This window comes from Natator depressus, chromosome 2 (assembly GCF_965152275.1).
Source record: "Natator depressus isolate rNatDep1 chromosome 2, rNatDep2.hap1, whole genome shotgun sequence".
Classification (NCBI taxonomy): Eukaryota; Metazoa; Chordata; order Testudines; family Cheloniidae; genus Natator; species Natator depressus.
Window position 1 is genome coordinate 39,477,965 of NC_134235.1, and position 20,659 is coordinate 39,498,623.

The following is a 20,659-nucleotide window of genomic DNA, read 5'->3' on the forward strand; positions in this document are numbered from 1 at the left end:
CGATTATCACAGTTTTAATTGCACTGTTAATAATAGAATACCATTTATTTAAATATTTTTGGATATGAATGTTTAGCATTTCTGGCACTTAAATACCTTGCAATGCCGGCTGCAACAGTGCCATGTGAATGCCTGTTTTCACTTTCAGGTGACATTGTAAATAAGAAGCGGGCAACATTACCTCCTGTAAATGTAAACACACTTGTTTGTCTTCGCGATTGGATGAACAAAAAGTAGGACTGAGTGGACTTGTAGGCTCTAAAGTTTTACATTGTTTTGCTTTTGAGTGCAGTTATGTAAAAAAATTCTACATTTGTTAGTTACACATTCATGATAATAGATTGTACTAAGTATAGTACAGACCCGTTTATGCGCGAATCTGCTTAACGTGCGGTAGCGCCATGCCTCCCAGTGCTACCTATTTAACATGCGAGACTCGTTAACACGCGGTACAGGAACTTGCTATGTAGTGCTACAGATTTGCTCACTAACTCACTGACATAGAAATCGACAGGAAGTGCGGAGTGGAAACGTGTTGTACGTCTTTACCTATATTGGTAAAGACGTATCACGCACGCTTAGTCATTGTCACACAAGAGAGATATATAGTAGTTATATAGTAATTATATATACTACATAAGAAAATTTTAACTGTAGGCCTAATATAATGGCAGAGGGCAAGCGGCAGTGTTCCTACACTGTAGAAGAAAAGCTAGCTGCAATAGATCAAGTAAATAGCAGAGAAACCCAGGCCAAAGTTTCAAAAGATATTGGGATTGCCGAATCTACTCTCCGAGGATGGCGAAAAAACTAATCTAAACTGAATGGCTTTGTACAAAATATCGATTCTGCTGCGGGGCTTAAGCGAAAACATGTGCGCTTTTCAGCAAAACCCACAACAGACAAAGCCATGCGCACGTAGTTTGCTCAGGAAAGGCTGAAAGGAATGCCCCTAAGTGGGCCAATTCTTCAAGCCCAAGCGACAAAATTTGGAAATTTAACGGGGGATGAATAATTCCAAGTCAGCAAGGGGTTTATAAGTCGTTTTAAAAAGCGTCATGGTGTAGCGCAAGTATGGATTTCTGGAGAAAGCCGATCAGCCGATGAATGCATTTCATCTGCAGCGAACGACAGACTTCATAAGAAAGAAAAAAAATGCGAGCCAGAAAGAGCAGAAAATAATGGCGTTTTTTTCTAAGTGAATCATAGACACTTTTTTCAGCATGGCCCTCTTAACCCGCGGTCCGTTAACACACGGTTGTGACGGCTTGACTGCCGACATCCACACATAAACGGGTCTGTACTGTACTTCTATAAGGTAAACTGAAAAATACTGTTTATCTTTTTTACAGTGCAAATATTTGTAATAAAAATAGTAATATAAATTGAGCTCCGTACACTTTGTATTCTGTGTTGTAATTGAAATCAATATATTGGAAAATGTAGAAAAATATCAAAAAATATTTATAATAAATTTAAATTGGTATTTTTATTGTTTAACAGTGCGATTAAAACTGTGATTAATTGTGATTAATTTTTTAAATCGAGTTAATTTTCGTTTTGAGTTGATCACTTGATTTAACTGTGATTAATTGACAGCTTTAATAAAGATCATAAAATCATAGAATATCAGGGTTGGAAAGGACCTCAGGAGGTCATCTAGTCTAACTCCCTGCTCAAAGCAGGACCAATCCCCAACTAGATCATCCCAGCCAGGGCTTTGTCAAGCCTTACCTTAAAAACCTCTAAGGAAGGAGATTCCACCACCTCCCTAGGTAACCCATTCCAGTACTTCACCACCCTCCTAGTGAAAAAGTTTTTCCTAATATCCAACCTAAACCTCCCCCACTGCAACTTGAGACCATTACTCCTCATTCTGTCATCTGGTACCTCTGAGAACAGTCTAGAGCCATCCTCTTTGGAACCCCCTTTCAGGTAGTTGAAAGCAGCTATCAAATCCCCCCTCATTCTTCTCTTCTGCAGACCAGTTCCCTCAGCCTCCCCTCCATAAATCAAGTGCTCCAGCCCCCTAATCATTTTTGTTGCCCTTCGCTGGACTCTTTCCAGTTTTTCCACATCCTTCTTGTAGTGTGGGGCCCAAAACTGGACACCATACTCCAGATGAGGCCTCACCAATGCCGAATAGAGGGGAATGATCCTGTCCCTTGATCTGCTGGCAATGCTCCTACTTATACAGCCCAAAATGTCGTTAGCTTTCTTGGCAAAAAGGGCAGAGTGTTGACTCATATCCAGCTTCTCGTCCACTGTAACCCCTAGGTCCTTTTCTGCAGAACTGATGCCTAGCCACTCGGTCTCTAGTCTGTAGAAGTGCATGGGATTCTTCCGTCCTAAGTGCAGGACTCTGCACTTTTCTTTGTTGAACCTCATCAGATTTCTTTTGGCCCAATCCTCTAATTTGTGTAGATTCCTCTGTATCCTATCCCTACCTTCCAGTGTATCTACCACTCCTCCCAGTTTAGTGTCATCTGCAAACTTGCCGAGGGTGCAATCCAAGCCATCCTCCAGATCATTAATGAAGATATTGAACAAAACCAGCCCCAGGACCGACCCTTGGAGCATTCTGCTTGATACCAGCTGCCAACTAGACATGGAGCCATTGATCACTATTCATTGAGCTTGACGATCTAGCCAGCTTTCTATCCACCTTATAGTCCATTCATCCAGCCCATACTTCTTTAACTTGCTGGCAAGAATACCGTGGGAGACCATATCAAAAGCTTTGCTAAAGTCAAGGAATAACATGTCCACTGCTTTCCCCTCATCCACAGAGCCAGTTATCTCGTCATAGAAGGCAATTAGGTTAGTCAGGCATGACTTGCCCTGGGTGAATCCATGCTGACTGTTCCTGATCACTTTCCTCTCATGTAAGTGCTTCAGAATTGATTCCTTGAGGACCTGCTCCATGATTTTTCCAGGGACTGAGGTGAGGCTGACTGACCTGTAGTTCCCCGGATCCTCCTTCTTCCCTTTTTTAAAGATGGGCATTACATTAGCCTTTTTCCAGTCATCCGGGACCTCCCCCGATTGTCATGAGTTTTCAAAGATAATGGCCAATGGCTCTGCAATCACATCAGCCAACTCCTTTAGCGCTCTTGGATGCAGCGCATCCGGCCCCATGGACTTGTGCTTGTCTAGCTTTTCTAAATCATCCTGAACCACTTCTTTCTTCACTGAGGGCTGGTCACCTCCTCCCCATACTGTGCTGCCCAGTTCAGTAGTCTGGGAGCTGACCTTGTTTGTGAAGACAGAGGCAAAAAAAGTATTGAGTACATTAGCTTTTTGCACATGCTCTGTCATTAGGTTGCCTCCCTCATTCAGTAAAGGGCCAACACTTTCCTTGATCATCATCTTGTTGTTAACATACCTGAAGAAACCCTTCTTGTTACTCTTAACGTCCCTTGCTAGCTGCAACTCCAAGTGTGATTTTGCCTTCCTGATTTAGCTCTTGCATGCCCGAGCAATATTTTTATACTCCCCCCTGGTCATTTGTCCAATCTTGCACTTCTTGTAAGCTTCTTTTTTATGTTTAAGATCAACAAGGATTTCACTGTTAAGCCAAGCTGGTCGCCTGCCATATTTACTATTCTTTCTACACATGGGGATGGTTTGTTCCTGCAACCTCAATAAGGATTCTTTAAAGTACAGCCAGCTCTCCTGGACTCATTTCCCCTTCATGTCATGCTGTAAGATCACATCACCGACCACTGAAATGCAGCCATCTGTGGGGTATAGTGTACATGTACATACTTCATGTCCTAAGCTGTTGGGTTATGTCATGGGTCAGTTTGATATATGGGGTAGTTTACATATAGTGTTAAGTTTGGGCAGATGGTCATTGCTGTACGTATATAATCAAGACCATGTGCACATGGAGTTAAAAACTGCATAGAGATTGTGGATAATATATGTGGTGTTCTTCGAGTGCTGGTTTCTACGTGTATTCCACTGTGGGTGTGCACATGTGCTCCATGCTCCTAGACTTGGAGGTTTCTTGCAAGCAGTGTCTGTTGGTCCACGTATGTGCCTTTGCCTTCCTTGTGCTTCCAACAGAAGGCATAAAGGGCTGGAGTGGCCCAAATGCCTCTCCATTTCCTTTTTGCCACTGCATGGCCTGGATCAGAACCTCCAGTATCTGGACCTTTCCTTTGATGTCTCTAATCTGTAAATATTTCAAAGTTTGCCTTAGAGCCGTTTGTATATAGTTCTTTATGGTTGCCTTTCAGCAGAGTTTTCCAATTAGATAGATTCCCCCACCTTGGGGATACCCCCCCATTCACCGTTATGGGTATTGGACTGTGCCCAGGTCTCCAGCCTTCAAAACTGTCTCTTACCCCCTTTTCTTCTTGGTCAGCAATGACCACCGGTGCTATTTGCACTATCTCAGAAAGGCACATGTCACGGCTAGCCATACCTGTGAGGCGAGGAAACTCCAGCCTAGAAAATACCCAGGAGAAAAGCATCAAGCATCCTTGTCATAAATATAAAGGGAAGGGTAACCACCTTTCTGTATACAGTGCTATAAAGTCCCTCCTGGCCAGAGGCAACATCCTGTTACCTGTAAAGGGTTAAGAAGCTCAGCTAAGCTGGCTGGCACCTGACCCAAAGGACCAATAATTGAACAAGATACTTTCAAATCTTGCGCGGGCGCGGGGGGTTGTTTGTGCTCTTTGTTTACGTGTTTGTTCTCTCGTGGGACTGAGAGAGGCCAGACAGAAATCCATCTTCTCCAACCCATCCTAATCCAAGTCTCCAATATTGTAACCAGTATATGTAAGCCAGGCAAGGCAGATTAGTTTATCTTTTGTTTTATGTGAATTTTCCCTGTGTTAAGAGGGAGGTTTATTCCTGTTTCCTGTAACTTTAAGGTTTTGCCCAGAGGGTGATCCTCTGTGTTTTGAATCCGAATACCCTGTAAAGTATTTTCCATCCTGATTTTACACAGGTGATTCTTTTACTTTTTCTTTAATTAAAATTCTTCTTTTAAGAACCTGATTGATTTTTCATTGTTCTTAAGATCCAAGGGTTTGGGTCTGTGTTCACCTGTACAAATTGGTGAGGATTATTATCAAGCCTTCCCCAGGAAAGGGGGTGTAGGGCCCGGGGGGATATTTTGGGGGAAGACATCTCCAAGTGGTCTCTTTCCCTGTTCTTTGTTTAAAACGCTTGGTGGTGGCAGCATACTGTTCAAGGACAAGGCAAAGTTTGTTCCTTGGGGAAGTTTTTAACCTAAGCTGGTAAGAATAAGCTTAGGGGGTCTTTCATGCGGGTCCCCACATCTGTACCCTAGAGTTCAGAGTGGGGAAGGAACCCTGACATGGTGGCAGAGCGGTGGGATCATTTTGAACCAGAGATCATTTTGAACCAAAAGCAGAGACTGGAAGAGAGTTTTTTTTAAGCTGAGAGCAGCTAGAGAGTTTTCTGTCTATTTCCTGGAGACAGAGGTGTTAGTTTTTTTACAAAGGGATTTTTCTTTTTTGAGCTGTAGTTTTCTCTACCTAAAGGGAGGGCAGTTAACCTCCTGCAGGGAAATTCACAAGTTTTTTTTTTTTTCCCCCTAACTCTCGTGTATAGCTAGAGTTAAGCACAAGAAAGCAGGAAAATGACTACCAGTGAAGCAGCTAATATACTAGAGCTGGCCAGATTCGAAGCTGAAGAGAAACAAAAAGAGCATGATAGATAGATGGCCTTAAGGCAATTGGAGGTGGAGGCAAAAAAAAGTCAGGGTGGAGGCAGAGGAAGCTGCCCACAAGAGAGCTATGGAGGAGAAAGATAAACTAATCTGCCTTGCCTGGTTTACCTATACTGGTTGCAATATTGGAGACTTGGATTAGGAAGTGTTGGAGAAGATGGATTTCTGTCTGGCCTCTCTCAGTCCCAAGAGAGAACAAACACGTAAACAAAGAGCACAAACAAAACCCTTTCCCCCGCCCCCAAGATTTGAAAGTATCTTGTTCCCTTATTGGTCCTTTGGGTCAAGTGCCAGCCAGGCTAGCTGAGCTTCTTAACCCTTTACAGGTAACAGGATGTTGCCTCTGGCCAGGAGGGATTTTATAGCACTGTATACAGAAAGGTGGTTACCCTTCCCTTTATATTTATGACAATCCTAAACCTGAAGTGCTTCATCTCATGGCCTGTTTTTTGATTGGGCATCAACATTAGAACGTTTCTGCTCTGAAGCCATACAAACCATCCTTAATAATAGCAGAGCTGACTCCAGTAAAAAATGCTACTCAGCAAAGTGGAAGCGTTGTTTCATCTGGGCACAGCAAAAACATGTATCTCCTGAGTCAGCAGATACTACCCTCATTTTGGACTATTTTCTTTCAACAGCTGGGCTTTCCCTCAGTTCTATATAAGTCCACTTGGCAGCAATCTGTGCATGCCATCCACCAGTTTTTACTCACCCATTTACTAGCAGATTCTTAAAAGGCCTAATCAGAATGTTCCCACCAGTAAGGAAACTACTGATCATTGGGACTTAAATCTTGCACTTTTGGCACTCACTAAGCCTCCCTTTGAATCATTAGTTACATGTTCCATGTCTCACTTATGAATGAAAGTTGTATTCCTTGTGGCCATCACTTAAACCAAAATAGTGGGTGAGCTGGGAGCATTAATGGCAGATCCACCATACATTAAATTCCATATGGACAAAATCTGTACGACTACATCTGAAATTCACCCCAAAGTAGTTTCGGCATTTCTCATAAAGCGGTCAATCCACTTACTTGCATTTTTTCTGAAACTGCATGCATCAGAAGAAGATATTTCACTCTCTCGATATACAATGAGCTCTCTCCTTTTACCTGCAAAGGACAAAACCAATTAAAAATCACCTAGATTGTTTTTCAGTATAACAGAATGAGTCCAAAGTCAAGCTGTATCCTCTGAGAAGATCTCTAGGTGGATCTTGGTTTGTATCCTGCTTTGTTGCCAGTTATTGCATCTAGGGAGAGGGCTCATTTTGCAAGAGTTGTATGGCTTCAGGAAGTACCTTTACTGGATATTAGCAGAGCCACTAAGTGGAGTTCCAGCCACGTGTTCATGAGACATTATGCTCTAGTGCAGAATTCATCTGCTGACGCATCCTGTGGGACAGCGGTTCTCCAAACGGTTCTGCCATCTGCATCCTCACGTCCTGCTCCTACTTGAGTACTGCTTCTCAGTCACCAACAGTGGAATACACATAGGTACCAGCACTCAAACAAGAGGAAGTTACTTACCTTGTGGGAACTGGAGGTTCTTTTGTGGTCTCTGTGTGTATTCCACGACCCACCCTCCTCCCCCTCTGCTTCAGCTCTTTACTGGATTTGGGATAGAGAGGGAACTGGAGAGATGGTCGGTCAGCTCTGTCCCTTTATGCCTTCAGTTGGAAGTATGAAGAAGGCAAGGGCGCACACGTGGACCAACAGACACTACTTGCAAGTATTCTCTGACTCCAGGCACATGGAGGGCATTCACACACTCACAATGTGGACTGCAGATAGGAACCACACATCTTGAAGAACCTTCAATTACCACAAGGTAACTTCCTCTTTTGACTGTTTAGGAGTAGATTTAAGCCTGTGCTTAAAATTAAGCACATGGTTAAGTGGTCTGCTGAATCAGGCTTTATAGATGTTATGGAACTTTTTCAGATCGTCATACTTTCCCAAAGTATATTATGTGTTTATGAAGCTACTACAGTGCTTTTTCCAAAAGATAGCTGAGTCTACAACCACATTTTTCCAAGGTGATGATGAGGTGTTAATAGTAAATGAAATTATTTTATAGGATATTAAATTTTGTCAGCATGTAAATCTTCACTTAATGTACTGAAGTCTAGTTAGCTGTCTTTGGTGCCATCTAGTGTTTTTTATTTTAATATACAAAGTGTATACTTAAGGAATTTTAGAGGCAAACTGTTTGTTTTATTGCATTTCTACAAGTCAATAGCAATCTTAATCCCTTGACTTTCTGTTGTCTGTTTGCAAAATTTGTAAAAAGGGAAGCTCTAATTAATTCTATAATTCTTAAACTCAGTCATACTTGATCTTGCATACTGTATGAGTTACAACATTATCTCCTCTTTGAGAATGTTTTAACATTTTGCAAGGATTTGCAGAGCCGTGTAAAATCTTTTCTGCAACTGTGTAGTTTGTGAAGTCTTGCACATGCTTTTCATTGTTGTCACTTTGGGTTCCCTGTCCTGATAAGCAGGTCCCTGTGGCCATCTTTCATGCGTAAAAGCTTTATTTTGGTTATAAAATCCTTATCTAAGCTTTGGTAGAGAGATGAGGATCCAAAATGACAGCCATGTAGTGCCACAGGATATTGAAAAAGTCTGCAGTTAAACCCAGTTTCTACAATTGACAGTGCTATATCATACCAGAATAAGTTAGATATCCTTTTCTCACATATAATTATGTTGGTATTTCTGATATACCCCAAATACAACCAAATACAAACTTAAGAGTCGATTACATTCATCTATAAAAAAGTAGTAATCTGCTATTCCTTAGTCAACTGTTATTTTACTCCATCCTTTCTCTATTGTTATCTGTTCATGAGGGAAGGTCTGAGGATGAAGTGTCATCCTTAACACTTACCATCCTTGCTATTTTAAATTTGTCATATTTTGTCACTTCATATTTTTAAATAGTAGAGCCAAAGTTCCCCCGAAATGTTCATGAAGAGTTAATTATATATTGTAACCAATACTCAGAAATTATTTCCATCTGTTGTGTAAACATGTACTGATATAACTTTATAAAAACATCCAGTAGCTTTAAGTGGCTTATTCAGAGCACCTTAGGTCTACTAAGCTATTACTTACATCTCCAATATCTGTGAAAACGGCTGGAATGACAACCCTGGAAACTGGTGACCTGGTTTAATCCTCAGAATAGGTTTTTTTAAACACTACGGGCAGCAGCAGTAGAAATTTCATACCACTGTCCTGGAGAACCCTGCATCAACTCTGACTTGGAGAAAGCGCTTTTCAGGCCAAAATGGTTGTTAAATCTTCTTGGTCATTCAATCCTTGGTTCCTTCAGAGACTGACAATTAGTGGTAGTGAGGCTTTTATGCTGTGCTAGGTATTAGGTAGCAACCACCTGGTAAACCTCTGTAAGATGGTAATGACTTTCAGTCACTATTTCCCATTTGAACTGGTGACATGGAAATTAATGACTTTATTTCCTGTTGCCAGGCTTATTGTTGATGTTACCCAGTTGTTCCAGCATAATAATTTTTTAAATTAAAAATGTTAAAATAAAGTTTTAAACAAAGTTTAAAACAGATTCTTCAGCCAGTAAGAGCAGCTGCAGAAGCAGCCAAAGCTGGGGCCCTTTGGACATTCAGGGAACTTCCTATGGTTTTGACAGGACTTTCTCCGCCACGTGCTGATTGGCTGTTTTTTCCAACCATCTCCTTCCCTCACAATCTGTTCACCAGAGCTTCACCACTCCTGGACCTCTTAACCTCTTCTCTACTCTGTTCCCTTCACTCCCCCTTCCTTTCGGTGTCTCATCTCCATTCATTTTTCTTTCCATTTAGCTTATCAACTCCTAACTAAATCCATCAAATAAATATACTGTAGAACCAAGATGACATTTGCTGCCATCACATCATTCCCTCTGCATGTGAGTTATACTTCTTCTCCCACCCTGTGTCTGTCTTGTCTGCTTAGACTGTAAGCTCTTCAGGGCAGGGACAGTCTGTTACTCTGTGTTTATACAGCCTTGCACAGAGGGACCCCATTTTTCATTGGTCCTTAGGCACTGTCATAATAAACATGATTAATATATGTATATATATGTTTGGATGTTTTACACTGATTAGACTGTTTCCAGTTATAGTAGGTTTAAAGGTTCAAATATTAGGTACTGCTATTAATATTGCTCTGGGAAATTAATAAGCCTCACCTTAACTGCAGAGGCTAATCTGGATACGAGAGGAAAATCTTGTTTGCAACATTTACAAGAATAAATAGCACTACATCCACACTCATAGTGTAAATTTGGATCAAAAAGAGTGAAGAGGGAATAGTGAATTTGGCTACTTTGGGCTCACCCAGAATGTACATTACCTTAATGAACAATGTAGTTAATTTATTTACGTTCTACATAGATAAGCTTTTCTTTTTCCTTCTTTATATGTATTGCAATAATGTCTAAGGACCCATCAAGAAGCAGCACCCCATTGTGCTAGGCGCTGTACAAACACAGAACAAAAAGACAGTTCCTGACCCAAAGAGCATACATTCTAAGTAACTTAGGGTATGTCTACACTACGAAATTGGGTCGATTTTATACAGTCAATTGTGTATGTCCACACTAAGCGCATTAAGTCGGTTGAGTGTGTCCTCAATACCATGGCTACCATCGACTTATGGAGCAGTGCACTGTGGGTAGCTATCCCACAGTTTCCGCAGTCTCCACTGCCTGTTGGAATTCTGGGTTAAGCTCCCAATGCCTGATGGGGCAAAAACATTGTCGAGGGTGGTTTTGGGTACATGTCGTCAGTCTCCCCTCCCTCTGTGAAAGGAATGGCAGACAATCGTTTTGCACCTTTTTTCCTGGGTTACCTGTGCAGACGCCATACCACAGCAAGCATGGAGCCCGCTCAGCTCACTGTTGCTGTTGTGAGCATTGTAAACACCTCGCGCATTATCTTGGAGTACGTGCAGAACCAGGCTAAGAGACGCCAGCACGAGGACGATTGTGATGCGGACATGGACACAGACATTCCTGAAAGCACAGGCTGTGGCAATTGGGACATTATGGTGGCAGTGGGGCTGGTTGATACAGTGAAACGCCGATTCGGGGCCTGGGAAACAAGCACAGACTGGTGGGACCGCATAGTGTTGCAGGTATGGGATGATTCACAGTGGCTGCGAAACTTTCGCATGCCAAGGCCACTTTCCTTGAACTTTGAGTTGCTTTCTCCTGCCCTGAAGTGCAGGAATACGAAGATAAGAGCTGCCCTGACAGTTGAGAAGCGAGTGGTGATAGCCCTCTGGAAGCTTGCAACGACTGACTGCTACTGGATCAATTTGGAGTGGGCAAGTCTACTGTGGGGACTGCTGTGGTCCAAGTAGCCAGTGCAATCACTGATGTTCTGCTATCAAGGGTAGTGACTATGGGAAATGTGCAGGTCATAGTGGATGGCTTTGCTGCAATGGGGTTCCCTAACTGTGGTGGGGCGATAGACAGAACGCATATCCCTATCTTGGCACCGGACCACCTTGCCAACCAGTATATAAACTGCAAGGGGTACTTCTCAATGGTGCTGCAATCACTGGTGGATCACATTGGACGTTTCACTGACATCAACGTAGGATGGCCGGAAAAGGTGCATGACGCTCGCATCTTTAGGAACTCCAGGCTGTTCGAGCAGTTGCAAGAAGGGACTTACTTCCCAGACCAGAAAATAACTGTTGGGGATGTTGAAATGCCAATAGTTATCCTTGGGGACCCAGCCTACCCCTTGCTCTCATAGCCCATGAAGCCGTACATAGGCAGCCTGGACAGTAGTAAGGAGCAGTTCAACTATAGGCTGAGCAAGTGCAGAATGGTGGTAGAATATACCTTTGGATGTTTAAAAGATCGCTGGTGCTGTTTGCTGACTAGTTTAGACCTCAGCGCAACCAACATTCCTATTGTTATTGCTGCTTGCTGTGTGCTCCATAATATCTGTGAGAGTAAGGGGGAGACGTTTATGGCAGGAGGGGAGGTTGAGGCAAATCGCTTGGTGGCCGATTTTGAGCAGCCAGACACCAGGGCAATTAGAAGAGCACAGCTAAGCATGCTGTGCATCAGAGAGGCTTTGAAAACCAGTTTCATGACTGTCCAGGCTGTGGTGTGACAGTTGTGTGTGTTTCTCCTTGCTGCAAACCCGCCCCCTTTGTTGATTTTAATTCCCTGTAAACCAAGCACCCTCCCCCCTTCGATCACAGCTGGCAAAGGAAATAAAGTAACTATTGTTTTGAAACAATGCATTCTTTCTTTATTAATTTAAGAAAAAAAGTGAGATAACTGGCAAGGTAGCCTGGGTGGGGTGGGGTGCGGGAGGAAGGAAGGACAAGGCCACACTGCTTATTGTAGCCACACTACAAATCCACACTGTTTGAATGACAGCCTTCTGTTGCTTGGGCCGTCCTCTGGAGTGGAGTGGCTGGGTTCCCGGAGCCTCTCCCCCACCCCCGCATTCTTGGGCATCTGGGTGAGGAGGATATGGAACTTGGGGAGGAGGGCAGGTGATTATACAATGGATGCAGTGGGGGACTGTGCTCTTGTTGGCTTTTCTGCGGCTCCAACAGACACTTCATTGTGTCCGTTTGCTCCCCCATTAGCCTCAACATCGCCTCCTGCCTCTTCTTTTCACACTCACTTAATGCTTTCCTGGCCTCTGCCACTGAATGCCTCCATGCATTAAGCTGTGCCCTATCAGTGCGGGAGGACTGCATAAGCTCAGAAAACGTGTTAGCCAAGCACAAACAACCCAGCATGAATGGCGTCTTTTTATTGTTCTCTTACAAAAATTCCCCTATTTCAACCAGGTGACCATGAATGATATCATTCTCCTGAGGCTAACACAGAAAGATAAAGACCGAATGTTGCTTGAATGCGACCAAAACCCAGGACCATTCGCTGCCATGCTTTGTGCTGCAATGATTCCAGACTACTTGCTACTGGCTTGGCGTCGTAAAGTGTCCTACCGTGGAGGACGAAATAAGGCAGTCCTCCCCAGAAACCTTCTGCAAAGGCTTTCAGAGTACCTCCAGGAGGGCTCCATCCCCAGACATAGAATCATAGAATCATAGAATATCAGGGTTGGAAGGGACCTCAGGAGGTCATCTAGTCCAACCCCCTGCTCAAAGCAGGACCAATCCCCAATTAAATCATCCCAGCCAGGGCTTTGTCAAGCCTGACCTTAAAAACTTCTAAGGAAGGAGATTCTACCACCTCCCTAGGTAACGCATTCCAGTGTTTCACCACCCTCCTAGTGAAAAAGTTTTTCCTAATATCCAACCTAAACCTCCCCCACTGCAACTTGAGACCATTACTCCTTGTCCTGTCATCTTCTACCACTGAGAATAGTCTAGAACCATCCTCTCTGGAACCACCTCTCAGGTAGTTGAAAGCAGCTATCAAATCCCCCCTCATTCTTCTCTTCTGCAGACTAAACAATCCCAGTTCCCTCAGCCTCTCCTCATAAGTCATGTGTTTCAGACCCCTAATCATTTTTGTTGCCCTTCGCTGGACTCTCTCCAATTTCTCCACATCCTTCTTGTAGTGTGGGGCCCAAAACTGGACACAGTACTCCAGATGAGGCCTCACCAATGTCGAATAGAGGGGGACGATCACGTCCCTCGATCTGCTGGCTATGCCCCTACTTATACATCCCAAAATGCCATTGGCCTTCTTGGCAACAAGGGCACACTGCTGACTCATATCCAGCTTCTCGTCCACTGTCACCCCTAGGTCCTTTTCCGCAGAACTGCTGCCTAGCCATTCGGTCCCTAGTCTGTAGCGGTGCATTGGGTTCTTCCGTCCTAAGTGCAGGACCCTGCACTTATCCTTATTGAACCTCATCAGATTTCTTTTGGCCCAATCCTCCAATTTGTCTAGGTCCCTCTGTATCCTATCCCTGCCCTCCAGCATATCTACCACTCCTAGTTTAGTATCATCCACAAATTTGCTGAGAGTGCAATCCACACCATCCTCCAGATCATTAATGAAGATATTGAACAAAACCGGCCCCAGGACCAACCTCTGGGGCACTCCACTTGACACCGGCTGCCAACTAGACATGGAGCCATTGATCACATGTTAACAGACTTTTCCAGTAGCTGTACTGGCCGCAAATGCATCCCAATTCTTCAGGGCCAATCAAACATTAAACACTATTGCTTTTAAACCCTGTACTGTAGTTACAAATGTGCACTCACCAGAGCTGCCTTCTCCGGCTTCAGGGTCGGGGATCCCGCTTTGGGAGGGTATTGGCTCCAGGGTGATGAAAAGGTCCTGGCTGCCGGGGAGAATGGATTAACCGCTTGCCTCCAGCACATTCTCCTCCTCCTCCACAAAATCCTGCTCCCTGTTGCGTGAGACTTCCCCCTTGCAGGTGTCCATGTACAGTGGTGGGGTAGTGGTAGGGTCCCCCCTAGAATGCCATGCAGCTGATCATAGAAGTGGCATATATGGGGCTCTGATCCGGAGTGACCGTTTGCCTCCTTTGTCTTTTGGTAGGCTTGCCTGAGCTCCTTAACTTTCACGTGGCACTGCTGTGTGTCCCTGTTGTAGCCTCTCTCCACCATGCCCTGTGCGATTTTGGTATATATATTAGCATTTCTTCTTTTTGATCAGAGTTTGGCCTGCACAGATTCTTCTCAGCAACCAGATCCAGTGTCTCCCTTTCGGTCCATGCTGGAGCTCGTTTGTGATTCTGGGGGGACTGCATGGTTACCTGTGCTGCTGAGCTTGCCACACTGACCAAACAGGAAATGAAATTCAAAATTTCCCAGGGCTTTTCCTGTGTACTTGGCTAGTGCATCGGAGTTCAAAGTGCTGTCCAGAGTGGTCACATTGGAGCACTCTGGGACAGCACCCGGCGGCCAATACCTTCGAATTGTGTCTGTACTACCCCAAATTTGACCCAGCAAGGTCGATTTTAGCGCTACTCCCCTCACCGGGGAGGAGTACAGAAGTCGATTTTAAGAGCCCTTTAGGTCGACAGAACGGGGTTGGTTGTGTAGACGCATTCACTTTAAAGGCCACCTTATGCGGCTAAATTCAACCTAACCCCATAGTGTAGACCAGGGCTTAGTTGAGAAGGAAAAAATCTTTAGGTAACCTGTAGACAAAATTATTTCAGTGGGAGTTAACTTTAGCTTCTTATTTTTACCACCAGGAGGAACACTATTAAAATATTCTTATCTGTATACTGGCACGCTCTGTCTAATGTTGTTGCTGTAAATTTTCCGTATATTTGGGAATACCCCAAATTGTTGAAGGCAGAGGAATAAAGATGCTATTATGGAATGTAGGTTACAGTTAAGAAAATTTTTAAAAAGAAAACAAGTGAAGTACTTTTGTTTAAAAAACAAAGTTTTAGAATTTTTTTTGTCCTCAAGAAATATTTGTTTTCTTGACATTTACACTAGAATTTATGTCTAAAACACAATTATATGGGTTAGTACTATGGCTGCAACACATTGCAATGTTAGCAGGAGGCTCAGAATTGGAATGAGATGAACTTCTGAAACTGGAGATTTGCTTACTTTAGAGTAGTTCATCTTCAGATGACAGGGTGATAGGATTGCTAACAAAAACTCTCTCTGTCAGCCCATGCTAGCCTTTTACTAGATAAGCATTAGAATGTAACACGATTGCCTATATTCTGCTGTCATAGCTGGGAGGAAAGTTAACATGGTGGCAATCATAAAGGATAAAGGGACTGGTCCATAAAGATGTGGCTCAGTACTCTATTGAGCGAGACACTGTACAAACACAGAACGTAATTCTGTGGGCAGAATATTATTTGTTTTCTTCTTCCATTTATAAATACAATTTCTTTTTTTGAAAACTTAACTTTGTTTTACTTTGTCATATGCAGCACCATGCCTATTATCTGTGCCTAACAAATAATATTTTTCTCTTCTCAGGAAAAAACATGTTCACAGGACAGTCCCTTATGTTGACTTGTATAGTTCTAATTAATGGTATTTGGCTCCCTCATTCGGGATTGTTCTGTGGTGACTATTCCTGAACTCAAATTAGGTTACACTATGACATAGGCAAAATAGGCATATTTGACTGATTTATATTTTCCCCAAGGAGGATTGAAAATCAAAGGATAGTATTAGCATTTAAAAAGAAATGCTTGAAATTAGAGTCTTTGCATTAACAGGTATTTTTCTGAATAATCAACAAGAAGCATATTTGACTTCTTAGATTTTCTTTGGATAGTAGATTTTACCAATGTAATGGAACTTAATGCACAGTACACCATGTTATCCTTTAAATTGCTGTGATGTTCACATATTCTAAATCTGACTTCAGAAAAGGAGTAGGATTTCCTAATAGTGTTTTCAAATATTTGTATTCCATATGGATTTTATGATTCATAAACTGGATTATCATCAGTTCCCTGTTTTACATTCCTGGCACATTACTGCCACTGATTGAAAATGCTATTGTAGCCCTTGCTGGAATTAGTTCTTTTCTACAGTGTTGAAGCATCTGCTCAGCAGATATATTTCTACAAAGTATCAACATGTTTTCTTCTTGCCCTTTTATCATGAGAGGCGGTTAAAAAATACATACAAATAAGCCAAGTTGGCCCTTCTTTTTTTGAGGTGGACTCTTTAAACAGTTCTCAAGGACCCTCTAACTCTCAAACTTTACTTAATCCTGTCACACACTATACACAACATTGGACTTGGAATTTAGGGGAGGATAATCAACATACGTGTTTGAGGTCTATTGCAAGGCCAACTTAGTAGACATGACACTTGTTTGAAAACAACAATATTTTATAGTTTCTCAATTTAAACATGGCAGAGGTCTAAAAAAATTAAAGGTAATTGAAAAAAAGTCAGCGGAAGTTGCAAAATTAATAAAATAAGGCACCTAAACGAATAACTTTTGACTTGTTCATTTAAATGTTTTGCTGCAAATAATTCTTAATAAATATTTGTTTGCAGGAAGAAGACGAGCTGGACTCTCACACCATGGTGAAAACTAATTCAGAGAGTGCTGGCACAATGAGGGCCACAAGCACAATGAGTGAAAGTGCCCAGACAATGATTGAACATAACAGTACCATGTTAGAATCAGACTTAGGGACTATGGTGATAAATAGCGATGATGATGAAGAAGAAGAAGAAGAAGATGGGACCATGAAAAGTATGTTAATTATTTATTTCCTCTTTTGATTAAGAATTATTTTTCCATATTGCACAAGGGTGTACAGCATTATGGTATCAATATTTAAACACCTGTATATTCTGCTTTTAACATGTAGTCCTTATAAACTGTATCTTGTTTTTTCTCTCATGTCCCATGTTTGTTTGGATGAATTTCTTTAAATTAAACTGAAATGTAGTAATTATGAGCCAAAGCTAATTAATAAGATCCTGATCCTCAAATTGGATCCATGCAGAAGAATTCTCTGTGCCTGTGTATGGGCCCATTGACTACAAAGGGACTTTGTATGGGTGCTGCAGTCTATCTGCACAGATCCAGTTACAGGTTGGGGCAAGCTTTTTTTTCATGTTGTACATCCAGAAAATATTGGGGCCAATTAGCCTATTTTATTTAAGTATTGTCATCTTTCATTGACAGACAGATTCCCCAGTTGACTTCAAAGGGCTTTGGACCGGCCCCTAAAAGAGTAGAAAAACTGAAAAATTAGTAGTTTTTTTAAGAGAGCAAAATTATAAAATATGATACAATCTTTGTAATCTGCACTTGTTAAACAGTGATTTCATGACACATTCTGATACCCTTACTCATGTTGTGTATCACCTTCACTCCACAAGAACATCTGTAGAGGGACTACTTGTTTAATAAGATACAATTCAACCTGAGTAGAGTATCCGAAACCATCCATAAGTACGTGAATCTGTGAGGTGCTGAGCACTTTTACCTTCCAGTAACTTCAGACATATATTAAATGACTTCGCTAGCAGTTGAAGTTGCTCAGCACCTTGCAGGTGGAATTCCACACTTCTAAGGTTTGGATTCTACTGTGGCAGAATGCAAGGAATCATTTATAGTGGGCAAAAACCTTGTGTTAAGTCTAAAAAATAAAGCGAGAGTCTGGTAAACTGAAAGGAATGATAAGATAACAAATGAACAATTGAAAGAGCGTAGAGTGTTTTATATTAAATGTGAAGTTGGATGTATATTGGAAAAACTTCTGTTGTGACTTATGCAAGCTTGGTTTGAAATTCAAGGCAGGATTACATTTTATTTATTTGTGGTGTAGCCTATAGTAGACTGGAGATTATTTTTCTCTTCAAATGTAAGATAATAAACAGTCCTATTGATGAGTGATGAGTTTCGGTAAGATGATTAACCCCATAAAACATTTAGTACATGTTTTAATTTGTTTTGATGATGAAACAGTATTTGCTTTATAAACTATGAGAATAATAGGGAGGCTTAGTGCAAGCAGTCCTGAACTAATTAAATTTAACATGTTTTGGAACAGAGTAGTAATAAGTGTAAAGGTACCAGATAATAAAAAAAAGCAAATTTAAGGGAGCAAAGGAAAATCCTGAGTAAATTCTTGTGGGTAGAAATGTTACAAAGTAAGGATTCTTTTCAAGAAAAGATTGATATGTGGCCTTCCAAACCTTTTAAGACTCAGAAGTCCATGCATGCAGATGATCAGCCTGCCAAAAGGACAGGTCAGCGTGGTGTGTAAAGCCAAAAACACCACCCAAGATCTGTGCTGGGAATTGTGGAGTTATTAGGGGAATGAGAGTTTATATAAATCTCATATGTGCTGCAATTCTTAATCCATGCTCAAATCCTTTCTCTACTGTTGGAGACATGCAGCCTGCAACAGTTACTGCAATCCTAGTTATTAAGTAATCCCAGTAGCAAGCTGTGATGGCCTAAGCCTACCTTTCAGTTGGCAAGAAGGATTCTTAACTCTACTGGTAGCTTCCTCTTCTTCAACAGTCTTTTTTAGGCTTCTGTGTTCTTCCTGAACCTCTGATCACTAGCTTTTAAAGGGCAAAGGGGGGAATAGAATCTCTGGGACAATATGATTATTCTTCTTCTCCTTGGGTGACAGCTTTGTTTTGGGATCGCTAGCCAACAAGCAGCAGCTCTGGACTTCATGGTCCCCTGCCCTGGCTAACTGCAGTGCAGTGTTATTCCTGTGTCACTTTGTCTGTGACCCTTACCCCTACCTCAGCCCATCCAGAGGAAGGTAAGACTTGGGAGACTGCTCAGTGCCAATAAGGAGCTTACTTAGCTACTTTCAAAGAGGAGCTTCTTACTAGGAATAGGGTCAGCTGTGTTGTTTGGGAAGAATGCAGATCCTCTGCAACTTTCACTCTCTTGGAAAGAAATGTGGACTGGAGGGAGCCTTAAGAATGTAAATGATGTTCAGAGGTTTCTGCAGGATGCCATAATTAATGTACAACAGACTTCCATTAAAAAAAGTGAGAAATAAAAGTCTAATGGGGCTTTATGAGGGGCTGTTCAAGGGTTTTATGGGAAAGAAATTATACATGAAAAAGAGAATAGGCACGACTGGAATATACAGAGTTGGCGTCAAATTGTGTCCAGCCCCTGTGTGCATTTGTGAGGGAGGGAAAGGGCACAAGGAGCCCTTTTCTCTGAGTGATGGTCCCTATTGTATTCCACTTTGGGTTACGCATGTGCCTGGAGTAAGAGAATTTGAAAGTAGTGTCGATTGGTCCATGCATGTGCCCTGGCTTGCCTTGTGCTTCTGTCCGAGGTGATAAAGGCAGGGTGGGTCAATCACCTCTTCAGTTCCTTCTCACCATCACATGGTTCATCACATGGTTGGAAACTTTAGGGTCCTCAGCTATGATGTCATTCTGAAAAACAATATTAATTCAGTTATGAATAGTTCATAGTTCTTTTAATAGTTCTTAATAATTTGTATAGATGTAATCGTTTTAATAGTTTTAGTACCTTTTAGAATTAGATTAGGCTACGGGGAATTCCCCCCACAACCCAGTACCCCATCCAGGTACTGTACTTTGTCCAGAACTCCATGCTTCAAACTCTGCGTCTCCTGCCCATGGTCCTTCTTGGTCCGCAACAGCTATCAACGCAACCTCTATTCCCTGGGAGAAGCTCACATTGCAGCTCAGTGCTGTAGTTGCCAACCCTTCCTCCAATCTTACCTAAGAAGGGTAGGCACTTTGCTTCTATGAGCTACAGCTCACTTCATCGCATGCATCCGATGAAGTCAGCTGTAGCTCACGAAAGCTTATGCTCAAATAAATGTGTTAGTCGCTAAGGTGCCACAAGTACTCATTTTCTTTTTGTGGATACAGACTAACACGGCTGCTACTCTGAAGCCTGTCACTTTGCTTCTGTAAGTATTTCATGGAGATGGCCATGAGACCCCAAATGGACCCAGGCTGGAGAACCCCACCTGTACATCAGCCTGAATCAGCAAGGAGTGAGCCACCTGCTGCAAAGTCTGACTCTGGTGCCAGAGAATCCACAGACACCACAGCGGGACCTAGTTGGGAAGCATTCTCATAAGCATGGGATTAAGTCGTCTTCTATGTCCACTTCACATCAAAGAAATCAGATGTGCCTGCAAGCAAATCCACCAGCTCAGTCCATGAGGACTTAGTATGTCCTAAGTTCCATAGGCCTTGATAAGTAAGCACAGAAACATGGGTCTCCGCTGGCTCCAGACAGTGCTCTGTTGGTATCACCACCCCCAGCTCCTCATAAGACCTGGGTCCCTCTAGTACCGGTAAAGACTGACCACTGCCAGATACCATCATCTTTGCTGGCCTGAACAGAAAAAGTCTCCCTTACACCTGGAAGGTCTAGATCCATAGCCACGCCACAGGACATTTTTGCTTTCCTGAATCCAGAATCCCCTGCTCCTTCGGGACCCTCTCTTTCCATGGAACTCACATCTC

The 20,659-nt window shown here is 42.5% G+C and overlaps 1 protein-coding gene across 1 annotated transcript in view; it reads left to right on the forward strand.

The window, feature by feature from the left end:
* Nucleotides 1-20,659, forward strand: part of STK3 (serine/threonine kinase 3) — a 280,423-nt gene that overhangs the window by 134,536 nt on the left and 125,228 nt on the right. Inside the window, exon 9 of the mRNA XM_074944047.1 lies at nucleotides 16,712-16,913. Within this exon, the coding sequence (XP_074800148.1) occupies nucleotides 16,712-16,913 (202 nt within the window). The remainder of the gene's footprint in view (nucleotides 1-16,711; nucleotides 16,914-20,659) is intronic.